The sequence below is a fragment of the Centrocercus urophasianus genome, unplaced genomic scaffold, assembly GCF_019232065.1.
Source record: "Centrocercus urophasianus isolate 14NV4802_14NV808 unplaced genomic scaffold, USGS_Curo_1.0 seq_3, whole genome shotgun sequence".
Lineage (NCBI taxonomy): Eukaryota > Metazoa > Chordata > Aves > Galliformes > Phasianidae > Centrocercus > Centrocercus urophasianus.
In genome coordinates this window covers 3,105,933-3,130,825 of record NW_024884866.1, presented here as the reverse complement: position 1 = coordinate 3,130,825, position 24,893 = coordinate 3,105,933, and the positions used below count along the sequence as shown (strand labels likewise).

General features: G+C 35.6%; 1 protein-coding gene across 1 annotated transcript in view; it reads right to left on the bottom strand.

The window, feature by feature from the left end:
* TTC29 (tetratricopeptide repeat domain 29) overlaps positions 1–24,893 on the bottom strand; it is a 118,547-nt gene that overhangs the window by 72,322 nt on the left and 21,332 nt on the right. Inside the window, exon 5 of the mRNA XM_042828428.1 lies at positions 15,846–16,031. Coding sequence (XP_042684362.1) covers positions 15,846–16,031 — 186 coding nt within the window. The remainder of the gene's footprint in view (positions 1–15,845; positions 16,032–24,893) is intronic.

Below are 24,893 nucleotides of genomic sequence, written 5' to 3'. Positions count from 1 at the left end.
ACAGAAATTCAAAGCCCTGTGAAGGAACTGAAAAATTTTCTGCATACATAGTGAGTTACAGAAAAACTACTAGGAAGCAGGTAAGCTAAGACTCAATATATGAAACATATCCTGTACCCAGTACATCGTTTTTGCAAAGAATATTCTACAGCAAAGTAGAAACGCAGAGGTGACATTTATTTAACCAGTTTGTATGTTTGTGAGAGGAGTTCCGACCTACAGATCATTAACATATCAATTATTACTTGTATTAAAAACTGCAATGAATGATGAAGTTACACGTGTTTGCACTTAACACCGCTTCTGGAATGCGATCTCTAAGAAACAAATACTGTTTGACAGACTTTTTAAAGTGCTGCATTCAGATTACTAAAAGAATTAGAAAGAATTAAGAAGAAAGGAAGGAGAAAGTTATTTTCCATTGGTAAGGAAGGAAAAGAGAGAAGGTTAGAGAATGGCCTGCCTTAAGCACTGTAAGGCAAAATGGAAGCTAACTTCCTGGAACCACAGCCAACCAAAGGTAGTATAACAGTTATGACAGATTCCTCTTATTAAGCTTAATTTAGATTTCTCTTTGCATATGTTACCCTTTTATAACAATGCTTTTGATTTTGTAATATAAAACATAACCTTTAGCTTTAATAAAATTAAACTTATTTTCATATTAAGCTTTTCTGTTGATTGAAGTGAACTCAACTAAGATTGACGAGCACAAGAAAGTTGACTTTCATAAAAGCAACTTTAATTCAATTTAACATAACTGTCATAGAAAAATCATGTTAAGACTCTGCAAGTTATGATGCATGTAAGAGTCCCAGAGGACACAAGAAAAACACTGAAGACTGAAATGCAAATGAAAACGTGGACATCCTACAGCAAGCATTATTTGATTCCACCATTGCTGAGGACAGGTATTGGAGAGATGGCCCAAAACATGGGTGTCTTTTATTGCCACAGTAGCTAAAAGACCCCTTAAGCAGATAGGAAAACACGTACATATTCTTAACAAAATAACAAATGCTTGACATAAGACTGCACAAACAGAAATGCAAAGTGAAATCATCATCATCAAAAACTTAAAGGATTCAATGACAGTAAATGTAGCAGGAAATAGACATGCAGACTTACTAAACCCAAATCAAAACACTTTTCCATATTAAAGAGATTTCCAAATTTTGTTTGGGTTTCTGCCTATCCAGTTAACTTCTTCAGGCAAATAAAACTCAGAAATCAATAGAATTGGAGTTATCCAAGTTGCTAAACACAGATTTTAGATACTAATTGTAAAAGCGAGTGTTGTTCTTTTAACAAAGCATGGAAAGATGGACTTAAGTTCAATTTTAATAGCTAGATCTGGCATTTTATCCACCTGGATACTCACAAGAACAGAGTTCTCATTGGAACTCTTCCAAGTCTACACACAAATGGATTGTCCTTTTTAAAGGATAATGCCATGCATTTGTACTCCAGTTTCACTACATGTGTAATTGATTCTCTAGAATAAGAGAGTTTGATTCACGTATAACTCAAAAACTTCTAATAGGAATGGGAAGCAGAAAACTCATGATGAAGAGAAGACACCTTGGCCTGTAATCTGAAACTGAACACAGTAGCATTCTTGTAAGACTCTTAAATATAATCTTCTTAGATGGATGCAACATTATTGTTAACTATACACATATTCCTTGGACATCCCTCAGAACTATTATTTAGATTACGAGAACTATAAGATACGTTAATTTCTTCCCATGCTCCCCCACTTGCATCCCCTTGAGAAAGTTTCTGTCAGACTGGAAATTGGACTCATATATTCCATATATCCCACAGTTCTTAAGAGCTGATCTAACCATAAGAGCTTTGACCTGGCATTCTTTTTGCCAGATCTAAGCAAAACCTCTTTAGAGAACAATCCATCTACATCAAGCTTCAAAAAAACAGTATTTTCTTTTATGGTAGTATGCAAATGGAACAACAATAAAACACATTTAGTTTCACTGAACTAACCAGAGAGACTGTAAAGAAAAAAGTAACTCAATTTGGTTACAGAAACGCCGAAAAGAAGATGCTGAGAGAAAGCAAAACAAAACCACAACACAAATAATTTTAAAAATAGCTGCCAAAACTCCCTAAGCAAGAGAGGGATGGAGCCTGAAAGCCCTTACATGTCTGGAAAATTCCTAACTGAAGACTCTTTCAAGCAATACTACTAATTTTCAACCCGCAGACTTCTCAAATTTATGGAAGGTAAAACTTTTAAAAATTTTAGACTTTGAAATGTGTTCCTCCATCAAAATTACCTGAAATCTCTCCTACTTACTAGAAAATGACATATCAGACTATTTCTTTAATCTGTAATTTTCATGCAAACTTCCAAGGCTTGTGGGAAAATACTGTCTTCAGGAGGATGGCGGGTTCATTCACTCCGATGAGTTGGAATTGCATTCAACAGTGAATTCTGATTTTTAAACACATAATTACTGTAATTTTTAGACAAACAAAGAAGTAGATGCTATTTAAAAATCTTGAAAAGCACTGGGAGAATAAGACAATTACAGATCATTGCTGACTACTGCTGACTATTTAAGAATATTTTAGTGGAAAGGCAGAGTTTTAAATGGTTTTTGTTGCTAAATGAAAACAAGAGCAAAATTAGAAAAAAAAAGGAGTAGGGAAATAATTTCAAATAATTTGTAAAGGTATTTAATTTATATCTCCAAGAGAACTTCTTTATCTCTCTCTTCACTTCTTCTATGAAAAGTTCAAAGAGAACTTCTAGAAGGTGTTTCTAATACGATCACAGTTGAAAAATCTACTTGCAAAATGTTACACAAAAGGAGTGTACCTATTTTCAGTTAACAACGTTAACAGCAATTACATATTTCTTCTTCCCAGTGCCATACAGTATGGACTAAATGGATATAAAAAATCTCTGATAACTCTTCCTCTTTTGTAAAATGAATAAAAAATCAGAGACGAAATCCCTACAACATATCTACTATCGCTGCTAAAGTCTTACTGTTCAGTGGAACTTAGGACATAACAAAAAGTAACTATCAGCAATAGTCTAATCGTTTTATTTTGCCACATTATAATATGGCTAGTAAAGAATCAGTTTTAAACAATTACATGAGTAAAAAAGACATTACTCTGCCATTATCAAATTTTGGAAATAATGCAACAACTACACATGTTTGAACAAAAATTTGCGCTAGAGTTTTTACTGAACTGAGTTACTTAGAAGTAATAAAAAAATAGATCTCTTCATTCAAGCAAAAGAACTCGATGTAATTTTGTAAATTCTGAAGGGAAATGTTTTCATGTTATCTAAAATTTCCTCTATAATTCCCTTTTCTAATACCCACTCAGGAAGCATACATTCGTTATGTCAAAATAGATATTTTGGACAAATTTCAACCAAAACGTTGACTACTACTTTGCATGTTGGGATTTTTTATTTCTTATTTTTTTATTTTTTGAGTAGAAAGATTGACTAGATATTAACACAAATGGGTTTAAATGTGAAGCTGCCATAAAAGCAGGCACATAAATGTAATTCTCCCAGCCGCTATTTTGATGCACATTTTTGATTCCATGAATATTTTATGAAATGGCCCAAACTAAAGCCATATAACATTCCTGCATTACTGATGCTTGCGCCCGTAAGCTACAAACATTAGAGGCATGATTGAGTGCATTAAAATGAACTCATTCAGCAGTGCATTGATTACTTGAGAGAGAAAGGAAAAAAAGAGAAGTTACTCTCACTTAAGAAAACAGCATACAAACATGAAGTTTTCAACACAGAAATTAAAGATAGCAGATTTGAATAATATTGTATTTAATAAATGAATGCAGTACAAAACCATCTGGAATTCCTTACATACAATGTTGACATTAATTAGGTGAGATGTTAATTAAGTCAGATTGCTTCCAGTAGTGTACAGGTAATTTAAAATGCCACAATCTGGTAAATGCACTGGCTGACCTGTCCTAGCACCATGCCTCAGCAGTACTCAGAGATCACCTAATGATCTCCTTTTCTACCTACCTTCTTGTACATTTACCGATGAAAATCATGCCATGGAAACTGTTGCCAAAATGTCACGGGGGCTGTTAGGTGCACTAGTATACATTCAGACAGCACATTTATCCTAAATTGTAAACATTTGTTGAAGACTTTAGAAAATAGTCCACTTCAGCTTTAAACAAGAACTGAAAAGAACAATAAAGTTCAAATAAAATTCTGGCATGCTTTAGTCTAAAATTAGGACGTATTTCACCATATCATGTGGACTTACAATCTACTACCAGTAACAATTAATGATAGCAAAAAGGAAAAAAAGTCATTACCATTTTAAAGATATAGGTCTACATTTCACTTTAACTGCCTGAACTATTTGTATTATTTTTATTACCTACATTCAGTTACGACAATTATGCACTACTCAGGCTGAAGTAGTTAAAAATCTTGCATTGTGGCCTTCCAGCACTTGAAGGGAGTGCATAAACAGGAGGGGGAGCAATTATTTACATGAGTGGATAGTGATAGGACAGGGCAGAACTGAGACAGGAGAGGTTTAGCTTCGATACTAGGAGGAAGTTTCTCACACAGAGGGTGATGATGCACTGGAACAGGTTGCCCAAGGAGGTTGTGGATGCCCCATCCCTGGAGGCATTTGAGGCCAGGCTGGATGTGGCTCTGGGCAGCCGGTCTAGTGGTTGGTGACCCTGCATGAAACTACATGATCATTGTCCTTTGCAACCTATTGATATGATTCCAATTGAGCCACAATGTACAGAACTTATAAGCCTTTGACAGAAATAAACAGGGAGGTGGAAGAAAAAGCTCACATGAATTATTAGAAAAAAACACTTACTCAGTAAATAGTTGAATCACCCTGTACATCTGAGGTAAAATAAATTGTACAGAAGTCACTGGGAACCCAAGCTTACAGAGTAGTCTGCAAAAGCGAGACAAAAATATATGATGATTTAAGATGATTTTGCTCTTCATCACTTGTACAAGGTCTCTCTAAAACACATCTGATCATCAGATACAGGGCAAGCACTTTTAAGGTAAACAGTTGTTTGCATCTACAGCTATTTACATCCAGGAGCTTTATAACATTTGTCAGAAAGAAGGCACAGGAAATTTGAGCAATTCAAAAGAATATTGTTATAGACACGTTGGCTCATCAAGGTGTGTTCTGACCACTTTTCCAGTTTGAAAATACACCAGAAGATCTCTCCCAAGAGTATAAGAAGCTCAAGATAACTGAAAGGCTGCCAGAGCTGTATAACAACTGAAGCTTGGAAGTAAGGAGATGTAAGGAAAGTTAAGCATCACATAGCCTCGATACAGCCTTGGTGTACTGCAATGCAAAAACAGTATTTTATGCTTCCTTGCCTTCACTAAAAACTACGAGGCATTGGTATTGCAATTGAAAGAATGATATATCGCTTCTCCAATATTAGCTAAGTGAGTATCTGTTGTCCACAAAGAAAAATAAAATCACAGAAATTCAATGAGATCTAGATTACTGTATCTACAGTGTATATACACTCTAGTCCCCCAAAGCTCTAAATCACTTGACTTTAAAGGTCATATATCTATACCTATACGAAGTAGAAGGCAGTGCATATTATCATATTCATATCATATGCAGAAGGCATATTATCATATTCACACTTAGGCTGGCCACAATATCATAAACTGAAGAATGGTTTGAGTTGAAAGGAACCTTTTTAAAGACCAGTGAGTTCCAGCCCTCCAGTCATGAGGAAGAGATATGTTCCACTAAACCAAGCTGCCCAGGGCCCCATATTATCTGGCCTTGAACACTTGCAGGGATGGGGCATTTACAGCTCCTCCGGTCAGTCTGTTCTAGTTCTAGTGCCTCACCACCCTCATAGTAAAAGAATTCTAATATTACCTAAATCTACATTATCTTAGATTAAGATGGTAACCCCTTGTCCTACCCCTACATTTCCTGATAAAGAGAACCTCCCCAGCTTTCCTGAAGGCCCCCTTTAGGTGATGGATGGCCACAATAACATCTCCCACGAGCCTTCTCTTCTTCACACTGAACAACCACAACTCTCTCAGTCTGTCTTCACAGGAGAGGTGCTCCAGCCCTCTGATCATCCTTATGGCCCTTCTCTGGAACACCTCTAAGAGGTCCACATCTTTCTTACGCTGGGGATCCCAGAACTGAATTCAGTACTGCTAACAGGGTCTTAGAATAGTGGAATAGAAGTGGAAAGTCATCTCCCTAGAGATGCTAGCCATACTTCTATTGTATAATATTATAGCACATTATTATGTTATGATATTAAAAATACTTCAAAAACTTGATACTTAAAGGGGGCTGAGACACCTCACAAGCTAGGGACAACACTAGTATCCCGTGGTTGCTTGAATGTTTGCCCCCTAATCCCTTCCCCTGCTGCTGCTACGAAAGCTGCTAAGAAGAAAAGGTCTCCCCCAGGCAGCTGAAATGACAGCCGCTTTGGGGATAGTTTACTGTGGACCAGCAAGATAAAAGCCTGGAATTAACTGAAGGCTACATTACCGGAAGAAGAGCTGTTCTGAAAAAACTTCTTGTTCTCAAAGGAAAGCATAAGAAGTACAAGAGGAACGGGTACTGTTGTAGAGGTGCCAGGAATGAGTATCTTCTTGACTTTCTTTCAACTCGTACATCAGCCACTGTACCTTCAAAATTCTCAGTTGGCTCCAGGCCTTCTTAAGTTGCCTCTGGCCCTACATAAAACCTCTCTCAGATTTTCTCCGAGATACATGGCTTCTCTCTGGATCTATTGCCACAGCTCACAGTAACTCTAAAAAGAAAATTTGGTGTCAATTATAAGATTTCTCCCATGCACTCAAATGCTTTTCTCAGTTTAAATAATTTTTTTAGTGATTAGCTTTTGTTCAGATTCTACCCTTTTATTTTCCACAGCTTCCAATAATACTATCGGGTGCAATGTTCAGTTCTCTATTGTGGAGATTTCTACATCAAAATGATGCTCTGAGTTGGTTAGACTAATGACCTCCTACAGTCCTACAGTCTCCTCAAACTTGAAGGTTATCATGCTCTGGAGTGCAAGGTATTTGTTTATTAAGTTTTGAATGTTTGTTTTACACATGAATTCTACATATTAATGTAATGGCTGTGGAAATGCAGTCCCATTGACAACAGCTTTAATCTCAGAAGCTTTTTGTCCCAGAGAAAGGACGTTTCCTCTAACCATTTCCTCTAACGATTATTAAAAGGTAACACTGCCTCCAGGAAAGTTTATCTAATATGATGGCAATTGCTGGTTTCAGCTGCAGTAATCCAAGACCTTGCAAAGCTTTAAAGTAAAAAAATTCTGTTAGTGAGTGGGCAGCTTTGAATGAACCTTCATCTCAGTACTACTCATTAAGCAGTAAATAATTAAAATACTCTGGAAAAGACAGGTAAAATACAAGCAGCAATGTCAGTAATAGACATGAAAGGGAAGAGAGGGAAAAAGAATTTAAAAAAGCAAAGAAATAATTCATTTGAAGTTTTAATAAAGTTTCATTTGCAGTCTTGTTTAAAGATATATCAGACTTTAGGGAAGTAACCTAATTACATTTTTATTCTAAGTTCTATTCAAAGACCCTAGACTTTGAATCTTTAACACAGATCAAACATAGTATAAATTACTCATGGCTATCAATACTTTAAAATGATCTCTTCATTAAAGGCCATAATCATCTGGGTATGCACATAAAGCAAACAGCAACATTTGACACACACACAAAAAAAAACATAAATAAGGAGTGTGATTCTAATAGATGTGTGTACATACACGGATTATGAGTTACACATTATATTCAAGTGCACTTTAAAATGTTTATCTTGAACCACGTTCAAGATAAACAACAGCAACACTTGAGTAATTTTAAGAATCATTTGAAATTGAACTTTACAATCACCAAATACCTTCGAACAGAAACGAACAACATTTTTAATTTATTTTTTGCTATATGTCACAAATCTTCTGTGGTAAACACAAGTTACAGAGATTAGAATTTGCAGTATAGCAGTGCAGTGAATATTCTGAAGAGCTTCTCATTAGAAAGAAAGAATACAGATTTGTCCCTAGGTGTTATATGAAAAATAAAATTCCTCACTCAAAGAATTTGCAAGGGGAAGTTGTAGTGCTGCTGAAAGAGTTAAGGAGGTTTTTAACAAATGTGCTCATTTTTTTCCTAAGGTAAAGAATATTACTTCTTCCTAGTGTTTAATAATAAGCCTTGATTTAAATCAACTGAAGGAACAGGATGAAGAAATTTTCACAGTAGGTTTTTTTCTGAAGTGAAAATAAGAGCCTTACAAAACTTACCCTGAGTTTTCTTATTTAAAACATCTTCATTGCCTGACAACACTTCTTTAAAAAAGGAAAAAAATTAAGTATACAAGGAATATTTTTTTTATCAATTCAACAGGTCTCTTTTTTTGCTTTCCAGTTGCATCTTCAGAAGCTTCTTTCAGACTTTCTTAATAGTATACCAATTTGAACTGAAGACACATGTAATTTCTATAACAGTCATACAATACAGTACATGCCAGTTAAATACTAGCAATGATCTCATACTAAAATATTATTCATATGGGAACCCCATCTGCACTTGCATGAGGATGAGCTCTAGTATTTGACGAAGCTTTTAAATCTGCACTTCCCAGGAATCTATCTGGATTTATGGCTGCTTCTCTCTACCACCGACTGACAGAGAAAAGTGTCTTATCTGAAGGCTTTATCTCCTAGCAATTCGCTACTTCAACCTTTTAAATTATGCTCTACAATCAACTTATTCCTGGCTAACTCATGTGTTCAATTCTTAAGCAATCACACAATAAAATAACTTTGTGAAATACTGTAAATGCAGAATAACAAAAGTTTTGTTCAGTTCATTTGATGAAAAATAGATGATGGAAATTATTAAAATGGATATGATTAAAGTCAGTCAAATTTGATCATTTAATCAAATGATTACAATCAAATTGGATATGCAGAATTCTATTTCCATCAAGGAAACATTTCTTTCTGTCTCTTATTTTCCCTGATGTAAATATTCTTTTAACATGTATGTTTCTACATGAACATCAATACAAAAGGTGGCAATGGGTATACAAAGCCAAAGATATAGGATTTGGAGATATGCATAAGTTTTCAGAACTGAAGTATTTCTAAATTCCTGTTGTGAAAAAGCTATTGGAATAAACTATCGCAACCAGAAATAAACCATGCAAGTTAGCAATTTGGGAAGTGCAAACAGAGCGGGGGTATCATGATAGATCAATGGTATTCGACTACTATTTGATATGGCTTCTTACTTAAAGAGAAATTAAAATAATCAGCTGAAACATCCTATGCGATTTCTATGAACAATGAACACTCCAAAAGACATTTTTAGGTTGGTCTACAAACACACCTATGTGATCTTTTAGTCCCCCCAGTAGATTTGGGGTAAACTTTACCTTAATTTGGTAAAAATGTACACTAAATTCTTTCCAGATTTTGGAAAATGATTAGTTTGAGACCAGAGATCAATCCAAACTAAACCGACAAAAGACAGGCAGAAATCTGCTGTATATGTTCCAGAGGGAAGCCTACTTTTTGGCCAGTTGGCAGCCAAGCACTGGCCAAGCAACAGTATGGTGACATATATCTTTCAATTTTATCACAATGCACAGTGGACTTTACCAAGGGCAGGTGCTTTAGAAGCAAAAAGCAAGTCTAGAGTAGACTACCCTGTATAAACGTAGATCAAAGTGGTGATTTCTAACTCAAAGGATATATAGTCTACATTTCTAGGCCTACCATTATTTTGTCCACTGTCCTTTTTTGACCAACATTCAACACAGACAGACTTCAACACAGATAAAGGTATGCAGTCTTATTAATGTAGAAGAAGCATGTAGATTACCCATCCCACAGTTGAATTTTATTCTGGATATTCTTAGGAATATACTAGCCAGAGACACTACATCATAGTATAATTAATGTCACAAAATGGGCTCAAAAAAATCGTAAGACATATCATAAGATTTCTTTTTAGTTTTGCCTTCAGTTAACTTTTTTAGTGCTTCACTTAGCAATATTAATATTCTTTTTATATATTTTTAAATCTGAATATAAATCATTTCTGCCTAAGGAAAAACCAATTGAGGAAATTTTGCTTAAACTTGTAAATTTCCTCTGAGTAGATACTCATGAATGTATGCTGAATTTCTATCAATTATTTACACACTACGTTTTTTAATTGAAAAACATTTGCCATAAACAATTCAAAACACAAAATAAACAATTAGTTAGCAATGGATTAAATATGACCTACTACGAACAAGAAAACAATCAGATTAGACATTCCGTGTTCCAAAGAAAAAGACGCTAGGAATTCAATACACCATTACCCAAATATACCCAGTAATTAATGCTTGAACTTGAGAAGTTTGACTCAAATATCATTTAAGCTCAATAGAAGCTTCCCACAACTTTTACAATGTCTTGATTAAACCTTTTATTTTCAATAGTGTGGTGAAATGATAGCTAGAATCTTACTCCTTGGTTTTCGTCTAGAATGTGACAGTCCACAAGAATGTCGTTTGTTCCCCTTACAACAAATTAATTACATTTCTTTATCAATTCTCCTGTGTTAAGTAGGCCTTTCAATGAGAAAAGTCTATGTTAAGTTCTAGTATTCAAAACAGGCTGCATTTTATCCTTGATTACATGTAGAAAAATTATACCTGTCTCATAAATTTGATACAATTTATTATTTTATGGGGAGGTCGGTGTAGCAGGAGATGAGAAGTATTCAACTCCAGCAAAACACTGCCCTGACTGGAAAGCAGCAGGGGCTTAGCATAGCTTATAATCAAGGCAGAACTAGATCAAGACTGAACACTTAAAAAAGCCCTGTCATTAATTTGTAGAATATGGTAGATATTTTAAATGTCCAAACTTATTTTAGAAAGGACCAAGGAGACCTTGATCAGGAATTCTTTAAGATTTGCAATCTAAAACATAAAGAAAAAGTAAGGTTTATGGATTAGCTGAATGCTGTAGGAATCAGCACTGAGATATCATCTAACAGCTTTGCACGCTGTGCCTTTCTTTCCGTAGTTCTGTCCATCTTTAGCCTTCCTGATCTTTCAGTATTTCAGAAAAAGTTCTACCTCCACTTTTGTTGATCCTTATGTGCTAGCAGAACATAAATCTGATGATTAATTCAGTCACCAGTGCACCAAGATTAAAAGCACAATTTTCACACATCTCACAGTTCTTGTACCAGGGGATAGGCAGTTTCTGGCATGGCACTGATTTACATTTGGAATTTGCTGGGGCAGTTCTATTCATTGGACTCCACTGTGAAACTTACCATGCTCCCTTAAAACTAGTGATCAAATGTATTCAGAAATATCTCCTCATATTTCAAAGAACGGGTATGGGAAGGTGAGTCTATTCTAGTAAATGGTCTTATTCTTGAAATCAGCATGGCTGAGTGAAAGCTGCCTGTTAGGAAACCCTTGCAACACTCCTAACTGCCCAGCTGTGCCTATGAATAATTGCAGGGGAGGGAAGTTCAAAATTGAATGAGCTAAAAGCATGTGCAGGACCACTTCAGCAGTATCCTGTGCTCCTGTGCCCATAGACACCTCTGGACACTGTTTGATTTACTAACACAGGAAATGACCCGTGACCTCTGAAAGACTACTTTCACTGGTAAAATCTGAAGAGCAAATGTTGAAACCCATGCACAATTTCAGGGTGGGAGAATAGATATTCATAATAAGAACATAGAAGTAATTTTTCTTTGTTTCCTCCAAAATTCTGGATTCTTCCTACTCCACTTTCTCACAGAGTGTATACCCCTAATTAACCTCTTTGCAAAGGTGCTCTTTAAGAAAGAGCACTTATGCATCTGTATTAGAAAAACACCATCAGATATGCTCATTAGTTTTCTTCAAGCTTGTCTCACAAAGTATGTACATATATATATACACATTGGTATGCATCTATGTACACTGAAATACACAAACACTTGCAGTGGCCTTGATGGCTGCTTTTAAAACAAGCACTTGTTCAGATGTCTGTTTTCATTATGTTTTTAAATATAGACACATTCCAATTTTGTTACAAGCTATTTGAATAGCTCCTACAAGTACAAATACCTTGTTTCCTTTGGCTTGCATTTGTCACTCATGTAAATTATCCGAAACTTTTGAAAGCACGTATTGAAGTTCTGCATCATTTCATACATGATAGAGTAATCATTTAATACAAAACAGAAAACACTCAAATATTGTAATGATGAGTACTGGTAAGACAAGATGCATGTGAATTAGCCATGATGTTTATCAATACACTTTGTGTTTCTTCTGTAAGACACAACAGTGAAAAACTGTAGTAAATGCAGTTTGTAATTAACTTAGCAGAATTTACACTAATATGGCAGAACTATCACAGTTGGGTCCTCAGACTACAATAATCTCATTCTCTGTTATGTGGAAAAAAAGAAACAGTTACAATGATTCTGCTTATTACTTCTAAAAACACATTCAAAACACAGGAATATATACATATACATAAAATTTATTTTGCCTAACTGAGATTCTGCTACAGTGCCTATTTGAATGACAAATAATGCTGGATTTAATGAGACAAAACGTACGAATATGAATTGCCTCTTCAATGTGTATGAAGTGACATCATGATGTTTAATTGCTATATGAGAAAATGACTACTAACCAAAGTAATAAAACAATGAAATATCAGCTCCCTGAGGAAAGACAAACTGCGGGGTGAGTACAGCTGATTGAACAGTATCATAATGCAAACTCTTCTACAGCAGTCTCTCATTTTGGTAGCTCATAGAGAACTTACTCTACAAATGCAGTTTTTTCAAGAACTAAAAATCTCATTCTGCAAAGAACAACCACTGAAATCAAATGTGCTCCAAAGACAGTTTTCCATTTGTATCTCTAGCAGATCACTCAGGTATTACTGTTTTTATACTTCTAAGCATATATGCATAGCTTCCTTTCACAAGTAATAAAAGCAGACATTCATGTGTTCATGCTTCTAGATATAAATATCCTGTACCAGTTCCCTTACCCAACTGGGCCAGACTAACATCTCATTCTTATAAAATTTTCCTATTTTCACAACTGCAGTATTAATAAATACAGTTAAAATAGATATGATGAATTAAATCGGTTGAAAATATTGTGCAAATATTAGGAATCATTCACACAGATATACACACAAACAAGCATTCTCATAGACTTTCAGTACTTACAAATATCTAAAGTACAGAAGCCACATCTATATATGTATACATAGACATTCCTGTATACATATATTCATGTACACATACACCTCTACACATATGTATCTGTTCTTGTATATATCCCCATAGATAGCAGGCATCTCTCTCAGTTCACAGTTAAATCAGATTACACCACTATAAATAACTGAAGAAAAAAAAAAGTCATATAATTTACAAGCAATATCTATTCGTTTTAATATAAAAAGCAACACGTTCAGAGTTTTACTTCTAAACCATTAATACTCATGTAATTTTATTCAATCCTGTACAAACCCCAACTCAGCATCTGCTCTTACACTTTTTCAGCAGTCCAAACTTAAGATTTAATTTTTCACTCTTCAAAAATATGAAGTGCAAGGAAAACATCTGCTGTCTTTTTCTCTGGGATTCCTCAAAGCAAATTCTATGCCTACTCCATGCTTCTTCATTTTTTTTTCCACCTGTCTCTAAGGAAATAAAATATTTGCAAAGGACAGACCCTACAGATTCACTGGAGCTTTACCCCACCCAGAGAAGAATGCAACTCGTTTTCTTCCTCCTTACCACTGTTAATACGAAGCCTCTCTTCCAGAAGTTTCTAATATTTTACAGCAGGAAAATGAAATTTCTCCTCCACTGAACATCTCAAAGCATACTGCATAACTTTACTTATTATGCTTTTGCAATGGAACTGAAGGCTTAAAGAAATTTAAGTATTCAACAACATTTGCTTAACACACAATAAAAGTAGGAAGTAGTGAAAAAAATGTTGGCAGTGTGTGCCAGTCACAATCAGTACGTTTCTTTGAAGATAGATAGGAATGTTTGCTTTTATGTTTCTTCTTAACATTTTATTTTTCAGTAACTGAAGGACGGGATGAAAAGGTTACCAATAAATCCAGCAACTTCAATCGTTTTATTCTATTGAGGATCAGATAACCTAATTAAGCATTTTTCACTCAAAATGAAAATGACTTGGTCATGACTGGCTGGGTTTTAAGCAAGTGTTATCTGCTGGGACGCCAGATTCCTGGAATAAAGCTGGAATGAATAATCAAACAGAGTATTCCCAGAATTTTAGGAAAAAAAAAAACACCATGAAAATGTACAAAGCTAAAACCAATACACGAAGAGTAAATGTCAACAGAGCAAACTTATATTTAAGTCAGTGAAGTTTTTCTCACTGCCATAACTTGCTTGTAAAGCATTAAGAAAGCACAGTTCACCTGTAATTACTGTTATGTGAGGACAAATTGGTTGGGAAGTCCCATGTAAACATGAGTTATCACTAGTTAAGTGTCAGAATAAAACATCATACTCCGAAACACAAATATTCATACAATAGTAATATTTGTAAGAAAAGAAATGCTATTTTATCTGTTACTGGAGCATGAATTCAAATTTTAAAACTCAGTTGAGCTCTGGTTGTGGCATGCAAAAAAAATATTACAGGTTCAAAAGAAAACAGTGTGAATGACAGAAGGAAATACTGAGTAAGGTGGGATTTTTTAGCTTTAAGGGAAAATGGGGGAAAAAGTCATGTCAAAGGCTTTCCAACAACAACAAAGAGGTTGCAGTTCATGCTTCATGTTCAGGCTTTTGCTGGAAAATGAGGCCATTGTTCAAAATGTAACCATTTTGTCAGGTTTTATTTTTATTTTTATTTTTCTATCAAGTTATTAGAATCGCCTTCTTTTCACACAACATTTCAGTTTCTCTTAATCTATGTTTTTTTCCCTGAGAAAAGCCATTCTAGCTGAGAAGTCAACCACAAAAGGTAAAACTTATAAACAAGAACATAATGGCCATGTAAGTCACATATTTGAATAAGTGGTCAGCAGTTCAGTACACTGAGGAACTAGAACTGGAACATTTTATTCAGCTACTTGGGGCTCACTCACTGATTTTCTTCCCACAAAATGAGAAGATTTGATAGAAATGTAGGAAAATCTTTCTCATGTATATCCTGCTGTACACAACCAAAGCTGTCTGCCACGAAAGGTAATCTATTTTTAAAAAAGCATGTAAAATAAGGCAAACAGTTACATCAATTAATATCTAATATTATATATACACACACTATTTATAGGACAGAGACATATGGGGAAATGGAGTTTAAGGGGAACCAAACAACACTATGGCAATGATTTGCGGTTTGAAGCAGCATTATCGGTCTTCTGACAAAAGCTAGCAAAAAGACACAAGGTTGAACAAAAAGAACCTTTGTGGAAAAAGAATGCTTCCTTTGAAGTTACATTTTGCTTTTCTACTGGCTGTAGATGGAAAGTTAGCAAAGGAAACATGTCTATGAATAATCATAGACTTTATTATCTTTGTATTTGCTGCTCCAGAAACTACAATTGCAAAAGCTTTGAAACTTCTTATAAATTACGGCTCCAAACAAATTTACACTGAGATTAAGTGCCCTGTAACAAAACATTGGTTACAAAATATGACCGTCTCAATGCTGATGCAATGTAGCATTATGACCACAGTGACTCACCTTGTTCCTCATTGATAAGGCCCATATATGCATGTGCTTGCGCTTGTCTTTTCCCACCATCAGTTTTTATTAGTTGAGCAGTGTTAAAGCATTGTTCATAAAAGTAATTCCTTAACTGTTTCTCTTCAGAGTCATCGAAGCAGTAGGCCACGTTAAGCTGGTTATCATAAACTTCCTCAGAGTTCCCTTTAAAAACAAATATTATTGAAAATGCTAATTTTCATCAGCTTTCACAAATCTTACAGCAATAGCCATATAATGAAAATGAAGGGCTATTAATTTACCCAGAAGCCAAACACTATCAAGTTCTCCTACATATCCAAAAGGAAATGTAAGGAGAAAATGATTACCTACAAAATCAGGCATAAATGAAAACTTGATCTATATAAACTACAACAATTTGCTATTATTTTTGTGTACAAAACCAAAACTTCAATCAATAAAATACAAAGAGCCTCTACAAGACATCAACAGGTTGAAAGACAGAAGCAGAGTGAGCAAAAAACCTTACACATTCAGTCTCTACTGGAGAAGTATTTGAACCAGTGAGACCTCAAAGACACCGGGAGCTTTCAAAACAGATCTAAGGTAGCAACTTATGATGGAGACAAAGAACCAAAGAGAACACCCTGCAAGCACCACCCATTAATTTTACATCATTGAAAACATTTAAAGTAACGCTAATAAGAAATGCTTTCAGTTTTCCATCTACGTTATTGTTTTTTAATACCTTAACACTCTTACATATTAAGGATCAACTGAAATTTTAACTTTTGGCATAAAAACCCCACCAAGGTACTGAGCTCAGAACAAACCTGGGAAGCAGGGGGGCTTAAAGTCTTAGATCTCCTTTAGGATCTGAAGAAAAAACATATTCAGTTGGCACTTTGTACGTCTCATCAGCTAGCTAAATGAATACACACCATCCCTAATATTTATAGAAACACTGCAAATCCCAATTCTAAGTAGCATTACGAAATGCATTATTCACAATTCAAAATTACTGAATGAGATTGTCTATATAAATTGCCTCTGTCACAAGAGCACATTAAAAAAAGAACATGCACAAAAACACAGGAGGTTATTCAAAAACCCTATTAATTTGGATTAGAGATCTAAAACTCACCTAACTACTTGTCATATTGCTTCTCTCTAGGGTTGTCTGAAAAATATATTCCCTACACGATGACAAAGAACCTATGAGATAAAAAGGTGCACCAAGAATCTATAGATTTCAGAGCTAAATTTACCACTGGCAAAACTAAATTAATTTTATTTCCAAACTCTGCTTATGTTAGTTGAGAATACAAATAATTATGATTTCCTACTTTGTTTGTGGCTGTGAAATGAGAATAAGCCAAATAGCATGCTCTTAAAACAATTTTCATATAGTTGGGTAAAGAAGGAGTTAAGAACTGAAGTGCTGCAGCAGGTAAAAGAATGTTTGGATAAGCCAGATGTGTGAACAGAGCAGCTCTGCTTTCAGCAGTTCTGCAATTTCTAAGATTTGCTCAACAAAAGAGAAAAAAGAGAAAAGAAAGGAAAAAAGCTCTCTTACACATGATATGGAACAACATAGAAATCAACACAGAAAAAGGCACCTAATTTCAACACAGCTCTCACTCGAAGCTCAGATCTTTTCTAAGTATTTTATAACTGTGATACTGTATCAAAACACTTCAATAAAAGGATGCCATTAAATTTCCTTACTTTCTTCCTTTCTTCCCTTCTTTCTTTCTTTCTTTCTTTTTTAATCTCTGAGAAGATTTGGGGAAAATCCAACTAACAAACGGGACTAATTTCTGACTGTAAATTATGTCATTTATGAGTCATCAGCATCGTTTAGAATAAAAAGCAGCAATTACTCAAAAAAGTACTTTGCTTGCATCTCTAAACCGCACATCTCTGCTCCAGTGTATTCTATCTCAAAATTTTGAATTATACATATTCTTAGGGAAAGTAATATAAATCCCTCATTAGTCTGCCCAATACAACCAATTCAGATATACCCACTGTTTATCTAGGCAGTATCAAGCAGATATGCTTGGCTATGATTTATTTCAGCCCAACTTAAACATCTGTTGCAGCATAAAAGAACACTTTTGAAGATTATCTCAAATGTAGAAAGCAGAGGTTCCCACCACGATTACAAGCAATGAATCAAATAACCACTCAAAAACAGAAATATGAAAACTAAATTTGTTCAATAACTGAATCTAAGGTAATAATACACATTAGGTGTTGTTTACAGCTGAGCGAACATGAACTTAGAAGTTAGCAGGTATACGCAAATAGTTGCAACAGGGCAGTAAGAGGAAAGAGAATGGGATTGTCATTGGGAAAGAAGCTAACCACAGATTTGCTGCCTTTGAAATATTTGCTACAAAGTATCAAGGCGCTAATGCTACAGGACATTATGCAGCTCACTTCTGGTAGCGCCCTACAAATCTCAAGAGATGGTACCGACCTGAGGCGGGCTATTGCTACAGCCACGGCTTGATTGAATGAACTGTAACGTGACCCTCCGATGACTATCCTGCTGGTGAATAACAGTGAGAGGTGCACAGAGACAACCATTCCTCCGTATTAGTCCTGGACAGTGGCTGACCAGGTACGCTGGAGTCACAATAAAACAAACCCGAAAGATAGATGTTTAAAAGTCATATTCTCTTTGGGATTCAAAGTCTCTCTGACTTACAAATCAAGAAATCCATTGATATTATTCTGACAGAGGTATAGCCAGCATGTCAGACTTAGTGAAAGTGAACTTTCATCTCCTCCGGAGAAGAAAAATATTAGAATAGATAAACACAATCTTCTATAAAGTCTCCCATAGGTACTTCTGTCAATAAAGTTTTGACCTCTCTGATTTTTTACTGTAAATTCTCTACATCTGTTAATAGAATACATGTGGAGAAATCTTTAAGTATCTTCCAATGATATATTAAAAAATTATATACACGTATATATATAAAATACCACCTATCACAGAGAGAACGACACCACTGGAATACAATACCAAATGAATAGAAAGAAAAGTCTGAGACGCACACAACTGTGAAGCAGCTCCTGCAAGAGAAATTCTTGTTTTAAAATGAGAAAAATAAAAGAAAGCATAGAGATAGAAGTTCAAATGCTGTTCCTAGTAATATTTCAAAAAGTACTTTTACTCCAAAACCAATGGAAGCTGAATTCGGATTTCCCAGAATATTTAGGATACAGGATTAAAATAATGCTGCAAAGATGAGCATAATGGCTACCCAAAATGGCAGCTAAGCAGAACAAACAGAACTCGATGGAGCAGATGACAGTGAAGCTTGATACTCTGTGGTTGAAATGGGACAGGGAACACATCTTATGTGCAATTATCCAATGTAAAGTGCATTTTTTTTCAATGTCAAATTACCAAATTTAAGGCAGTAATATTTCATTTGAATTCTGTTCACTTAAGCATTTGTTTGTGCTTTTTTTCTTAGTTTTTAATAAACAAGAATTGCTATGTTATATTGTACTACTTATTTTGCACTTTCAAAAATGTTTTTACAACAAAACATAAAATACAGAAAATTGGCTTATTTTGTTTTATTTGATTTGGACTTTTCAAAATATTTTACTTTCATCATCCTGTACAGTGGAAAAATGGGTATGTACTTAAGGAAAGTATTTCTATCAAGTTTTACTGAGGTCTTTCTGCTGAAAAGATTTAAGAAAATCACTTCCACTTGAGTTTAAGCATAACACCCCATATGTTACGCACATATAGGGTTTCCTGCTCTGCATCAGAATCTCTTCATGTGCATCTCAACAGTCACATAGACTCTCTCCATGTTATGCTAAAGCCATAGGCCTTGGATCAGTGCACTGAGTAAAACACTGGTTTGTACTTGGACTGTCATCAGGAACATCTGGCAAGCAAAGGCATGCATGGAGCAGAGGGTAATTCAGGTTTGTGGCCTGCACACTGGTGTTCAGCTATTCATCAACTGAATAGTGCAAAGCTCAGGGACAGAGAGGCGGAAGCTGGGTATGCCAATCCGAACTGATTTAGGAGTTAAGTACTACTGCTGCCACGGCTGTATCATCTGCTTTTTGACAGAATGTAGTAAAAGAAAGGAAAAGAAGTACCAGAGCAAATATTAGAGAGGAGATGAAAACAACATCCTGAAGAGATCCTGGCTTGGTATTTTCCCTGAAGAAAAAACACTGTTCTTGTTAACAGAAAACAAAACTTGCACTTCAGAACCTCACCTTTAAAATACAGGTATCAGAAAGAAATTTTTCAACATCTATCTCTGTCCAAATATTTTCTACTGAAGGGATTACCAGTCAGTCCTTTGTTCCTGCCAGGCAAAGGCCATGTGGAAACTTTTCAACAGCTGGTAACACTCATCTTCCAGTTCAGTTACTTGTTTTTAGCGAGTATGGCTGAATTATAGCTGACCACTCATCCTTGAAGACATATCAAGGAGTGCCTTAAGATCACTGGAGTCACTAGGAGTCATTTTTTATGTCAGAATGAGACACCATTAGTACTGGAAGTTTCATTTTTCTCTTGCCTGAGAGATCAATACCGGGGGCTCAGTAGCAAGAAGACAGCTGATGTCATGAAGAGTTCACATTCAGAAACATACAGGACGAAGGCTGTTGAGCCAATAAGGAGCATCAACAGGAAAAGAATCACTCTGCAGTCAGTTTATTTCTACCTCAATTCATACACAGCAAAGAGTCAGTCCCATCTGCTTGCTAAGGACAACCACTTGCAGCTAGGAACCTTTTCCCAAAAAGCTTAGCCATAAGCTTCACTCACTGAGCTAATATACACAAATGCAAATGAAGAAAGTGCACTATGGAGTAGCATGGATACAATCAAATTATTAGGTAGCAGGGCAAACAGGGTGAACACCTTACCTCCATCACTAAGTACACAGACAGAATATATTCAAAGTACAATCTATGCAAAGGTGCTAAGAAATTATCTGGATATACATTTGCCATATATGGATAAACTTCTCTAGTAACAGTAACACAAGGCAATTCAACTGGTCACTTGTGACACCAATGGGGAACTCCAAGCCAACAAAATAAGAACATACTACTTCAGTTAGAGGCAATGAGGCACAATTTAAAACACAGAAATGCAACTTCTGTTGAAGCCAGCTGGCTACATTTTGAGAAGTCTTGGCATCATTCCAGGGAAGAATCCTTTCACTTCTAAAAGTTAATAATAATAAATTATAGCTAGTCACTCCATTGTTCTCTAGCAACTACTACATTTTTTTTTTCCTGTGAACAGCACAAAGTAGAGAAGAACAAGCCCACTTCAGAAAACAAAAGCATTCCTTGGCCTGTTCCCTCAAAACCAAACAAAAATTAGCTCCTCCTAGAAAATATTGAATGAACTTTTGGTATGTTTACCTTTCCTTCTTTCATTTTTTCTTTCCCCCTCAACATAACATGGGCAATAAGGTTATCACATTTTTTTCTAGTCCAGCCTAAGGCATAAGTGAAATCTTATAGAAAAGTTTTTCCCCATAAAATGCTAAATTCATTTTTCGACCTTCAGTACCTCAAACACAGAAAGATTTTCTAGTGTTAACGCACCAAATGTTCTCACCGAATGTGATTCATGCTTCTTCATGTAGTTTATAAAGTACCTTTTGCAATGAGAACAAATACTAATTCACACTGACAAAAGTTTGCTCTGTACTGAAGTGAAGAAAAAAAAAGCTAAGTTAGCACTTCCTTCTAATTCTTTGTCTCTGATATTCTCTAGAACAAGGGTCAGCAGCCGGTAGCACTTGCACAGATTTAGCATTTGGCATATCACAAAGGTTGCACAGGGTCTAAGAAAAGCAACAGCTCCTGGGTCATAATGCCAACTCTCCACCAGCTGCCCCAGTGATCAGCTAACAAGCTGTGTCTTGCCCCTTGGAAAGCATGTTCACTGAATATTAGCTCAATGCACTGGCTCTGACACAGGGAACAGAGTCACCTGCTACTGACTGACTCACTGCAGCTACTGAACAGCGTGACTTCCCCTGGTTTGGCTCCCCTGCTCCAGCAAAGTAAAGTCAGTGGCTGAGAGGTATTTTCCTTAAAGAATTCTTGAGTTGTACCTCGACTTGCGCTGTCTGGAAGGAGAATGCAACACAGGTAACCAACCACTCTAGCAAGCACTGATCACAGGGTCTTTGTGGTTTACATTACAGCACAGGTAAGGATTCAGTTTGGGTTCACATCTCCATTCAATAAGCAATTCAGATGTAATCCAAGGAACTGACCTCCCTCTGAAATACCAGATTGATGCTTTATGGTACAATCCATGTACTGCTGTTCTTCTTGTAGGCTGAGTGCTAACCAACTTACAAAACTAGAGCTATACAATAATTTGAGGAGATAATTCAAAGAACTGGCTTCACCCAATGAGCATATAGATCCAAAAACCAAATTAGCAATGCATTTTAAAACAATAAGGCAGACTGTAGCAGCCAGGTAACAATTTAAAGAATCAGTTACACTCTCATGGTAAAATGCATGCAAAGAACACATAAAAGCTATTGTAAGTATTTTTGTCTGAGGAACAGCAACATCCATCATTATAATAAGCTGTTCTCCCAGGCATACATTAATCTGGGTGTTAAAAAATTCCAAAAGGTAAGCAAAGGATTTGGGTATTTTTCCTTTGTTACTACTTTTCCCTATGACCCACCCAAATGCACACAGATAAAGAGCCAAATTTTATCTGGGGTCTTAGACAAACAAAATGGACGCAAAATTAACCCTATTTAGCTGTGCCTATGCAGGGTATGGACATCGTTTGTTCTAAGGATGTCAGCAGCCAAAGATTTTCAGTCAGCAGTCCTCACCGTCAGTCTGGAATGGGACTGTGGTTTCCAACACTTCCTCTTGCTAACACACAGAAAAGTACTGAATGGGTGCTAGGGAGCTCTGCTTCTTCAAAGGGATTGCAACATCAATCCCAAGGACAATTATACCTTTCGGTGAAATTAGTCTGGCAACAGGGCATTCAATTCAACAGCCTCAAGATACATATTTTTCTTATTGAAAAAGGCAACATTTATCAAGGTATACAACATTATCATATTATACAACTAATGCCAAGCTATGTAGACTACTTTGGCATATATCCTGAGTTCTTTAAAACATCCTAAAAGTATACTTATTTACACTTATTTAAACAGGTATATCATTTTTTAATTTTTAAGCTACTGATATCAAAACTACTAGAAAGAAAGACTAGTGCATGATAATGGAGGAAGTTCAAAGAATAATTGGAAACAACTGTATTCTGATGTCCAAAACATTTACATTGCTTGCATCAAGGAAGACCAAAGAAGAATGCATTCAACAAGTATCATCAATATTTCTGCCAAATACTTTCCTTTTTTTTTTTTCTTTTTTAAAATAATGCTGTACTTGAGGCAGAATAACCATCAGCTTTTTGACTTTTTTTTTTATTATTATTATTTTTTTTTTTAGAAGATGCAGGGATTACTGTTAGCTTTTTATTTTTAAATACTTGGAAAGTATTCAAATGCAATGGCAATGAGATAAAGTTAGAAAAACAGATTTTGCAAGCAGTATAATACCAGCCTAAAAGAAGGACTGCTGTATGATTCGAAGTTCCATTGAAATGTTCCATTAGAAACAAGAACTGAGAGAATGCTCAATGGTATATTTGAAGGTAAACAGTTTGTATAAAAAAACACTGGTAAACAATCGCGATTTTCAAATGTAGAAGTAATTAAATTAATTGCTCTTTGATATTAGCCTCCACATCACAATGGGCTGCTTTGATTAATTCTGTCCAAGCAAACAATTTACTTGCAACATCGTAGCATCAATAATTGCAATCAGTCAGGAAAAGAAAACATAAACATATTCCACCAATAAGTATGTAAAGTGGATGAATGAACACCTAACTTTCTGTCCGCACTTCGCTAAGAGCTCTAAAATGCTGAACTTAGGGGCAGCAGATCTAATTGAAATTCACACTGAGACAGCTACACTGTGAGGCATCAAAATATCAGGTGAAAAAACTAAAGAACAAATGGGAAAACTTTTTACTAAGATAAGCTATGTTTCATTTTTGTTTTGCCACTTCCACTTCAAAAACAATCCTCCCATGAAGTTTAAATTAATAAAAAAATTACAAATCATAAAGTTTTTTGCTGTTCTTTTTCACCACAACTGTAGCTTGGGATGCTGTATCTGAGAAAGGTAAATTTTCAGTATAATGTTACTGCGGAAGTCTCACACCTCACTGCCACAAATATTACTTAAAGCATTTTAAGCCATATTTGGCTTGAATTGTGGTGGCTGAGGAGCAAACACAGGTCAGCTGCTGTTGCAACTGCTACACTGCAGTAAATTCCAGTTGAAGGACGAACTTAACTGTGGTACAGTTTTAAAATGTTTTCAACTGAAGTTGTCGTAAGATCATAAGCCAGAGCTCCGAGCAATTTGATTAGAATCAGAGAGAAACTTAATTAGTGGAACTCCAGAATTAGTATTTGATGAGCTGTGTAATTCATACGTTATATTTGCAGCACTACTAGCTGTAACATCTGCAGTATGAATCAACATCCATCCCCTCATGTGCCATAGCTCTGGCCTCACATGAAATGCAGATTTGTGCCAAGGTATATACTGAAAAAAATCAGAACTCTCACCATTCCACAATCAAAGAATTCATTAATGATTTGCTGCTTAAATATTTGTCAGGTCTGCTGGCAGGTTCTCATTACTTAGCCTTCATTTTAACCAACTTCAACAGGTAAAATTTGGAGATACTCCCTTCTAGAGGCAAGACTCCATCAGTCAGTCAATTGGCAGCATCCTGTCTCTCATGGAACCCAGCATGCAATGAATGCCAAGTTCACTGAGAGAAAGGCCTCTGCCTTTCACTGGGCAGAACCTGAATTTACTTCTCTGGGAGGATACTTGCCAAATCTATTGGCATGTACCAGTTAGCAACACTAGAGAAAATCTTGCACAGAAGGAAAGCAAAGTATTCTCCCCTCAAGC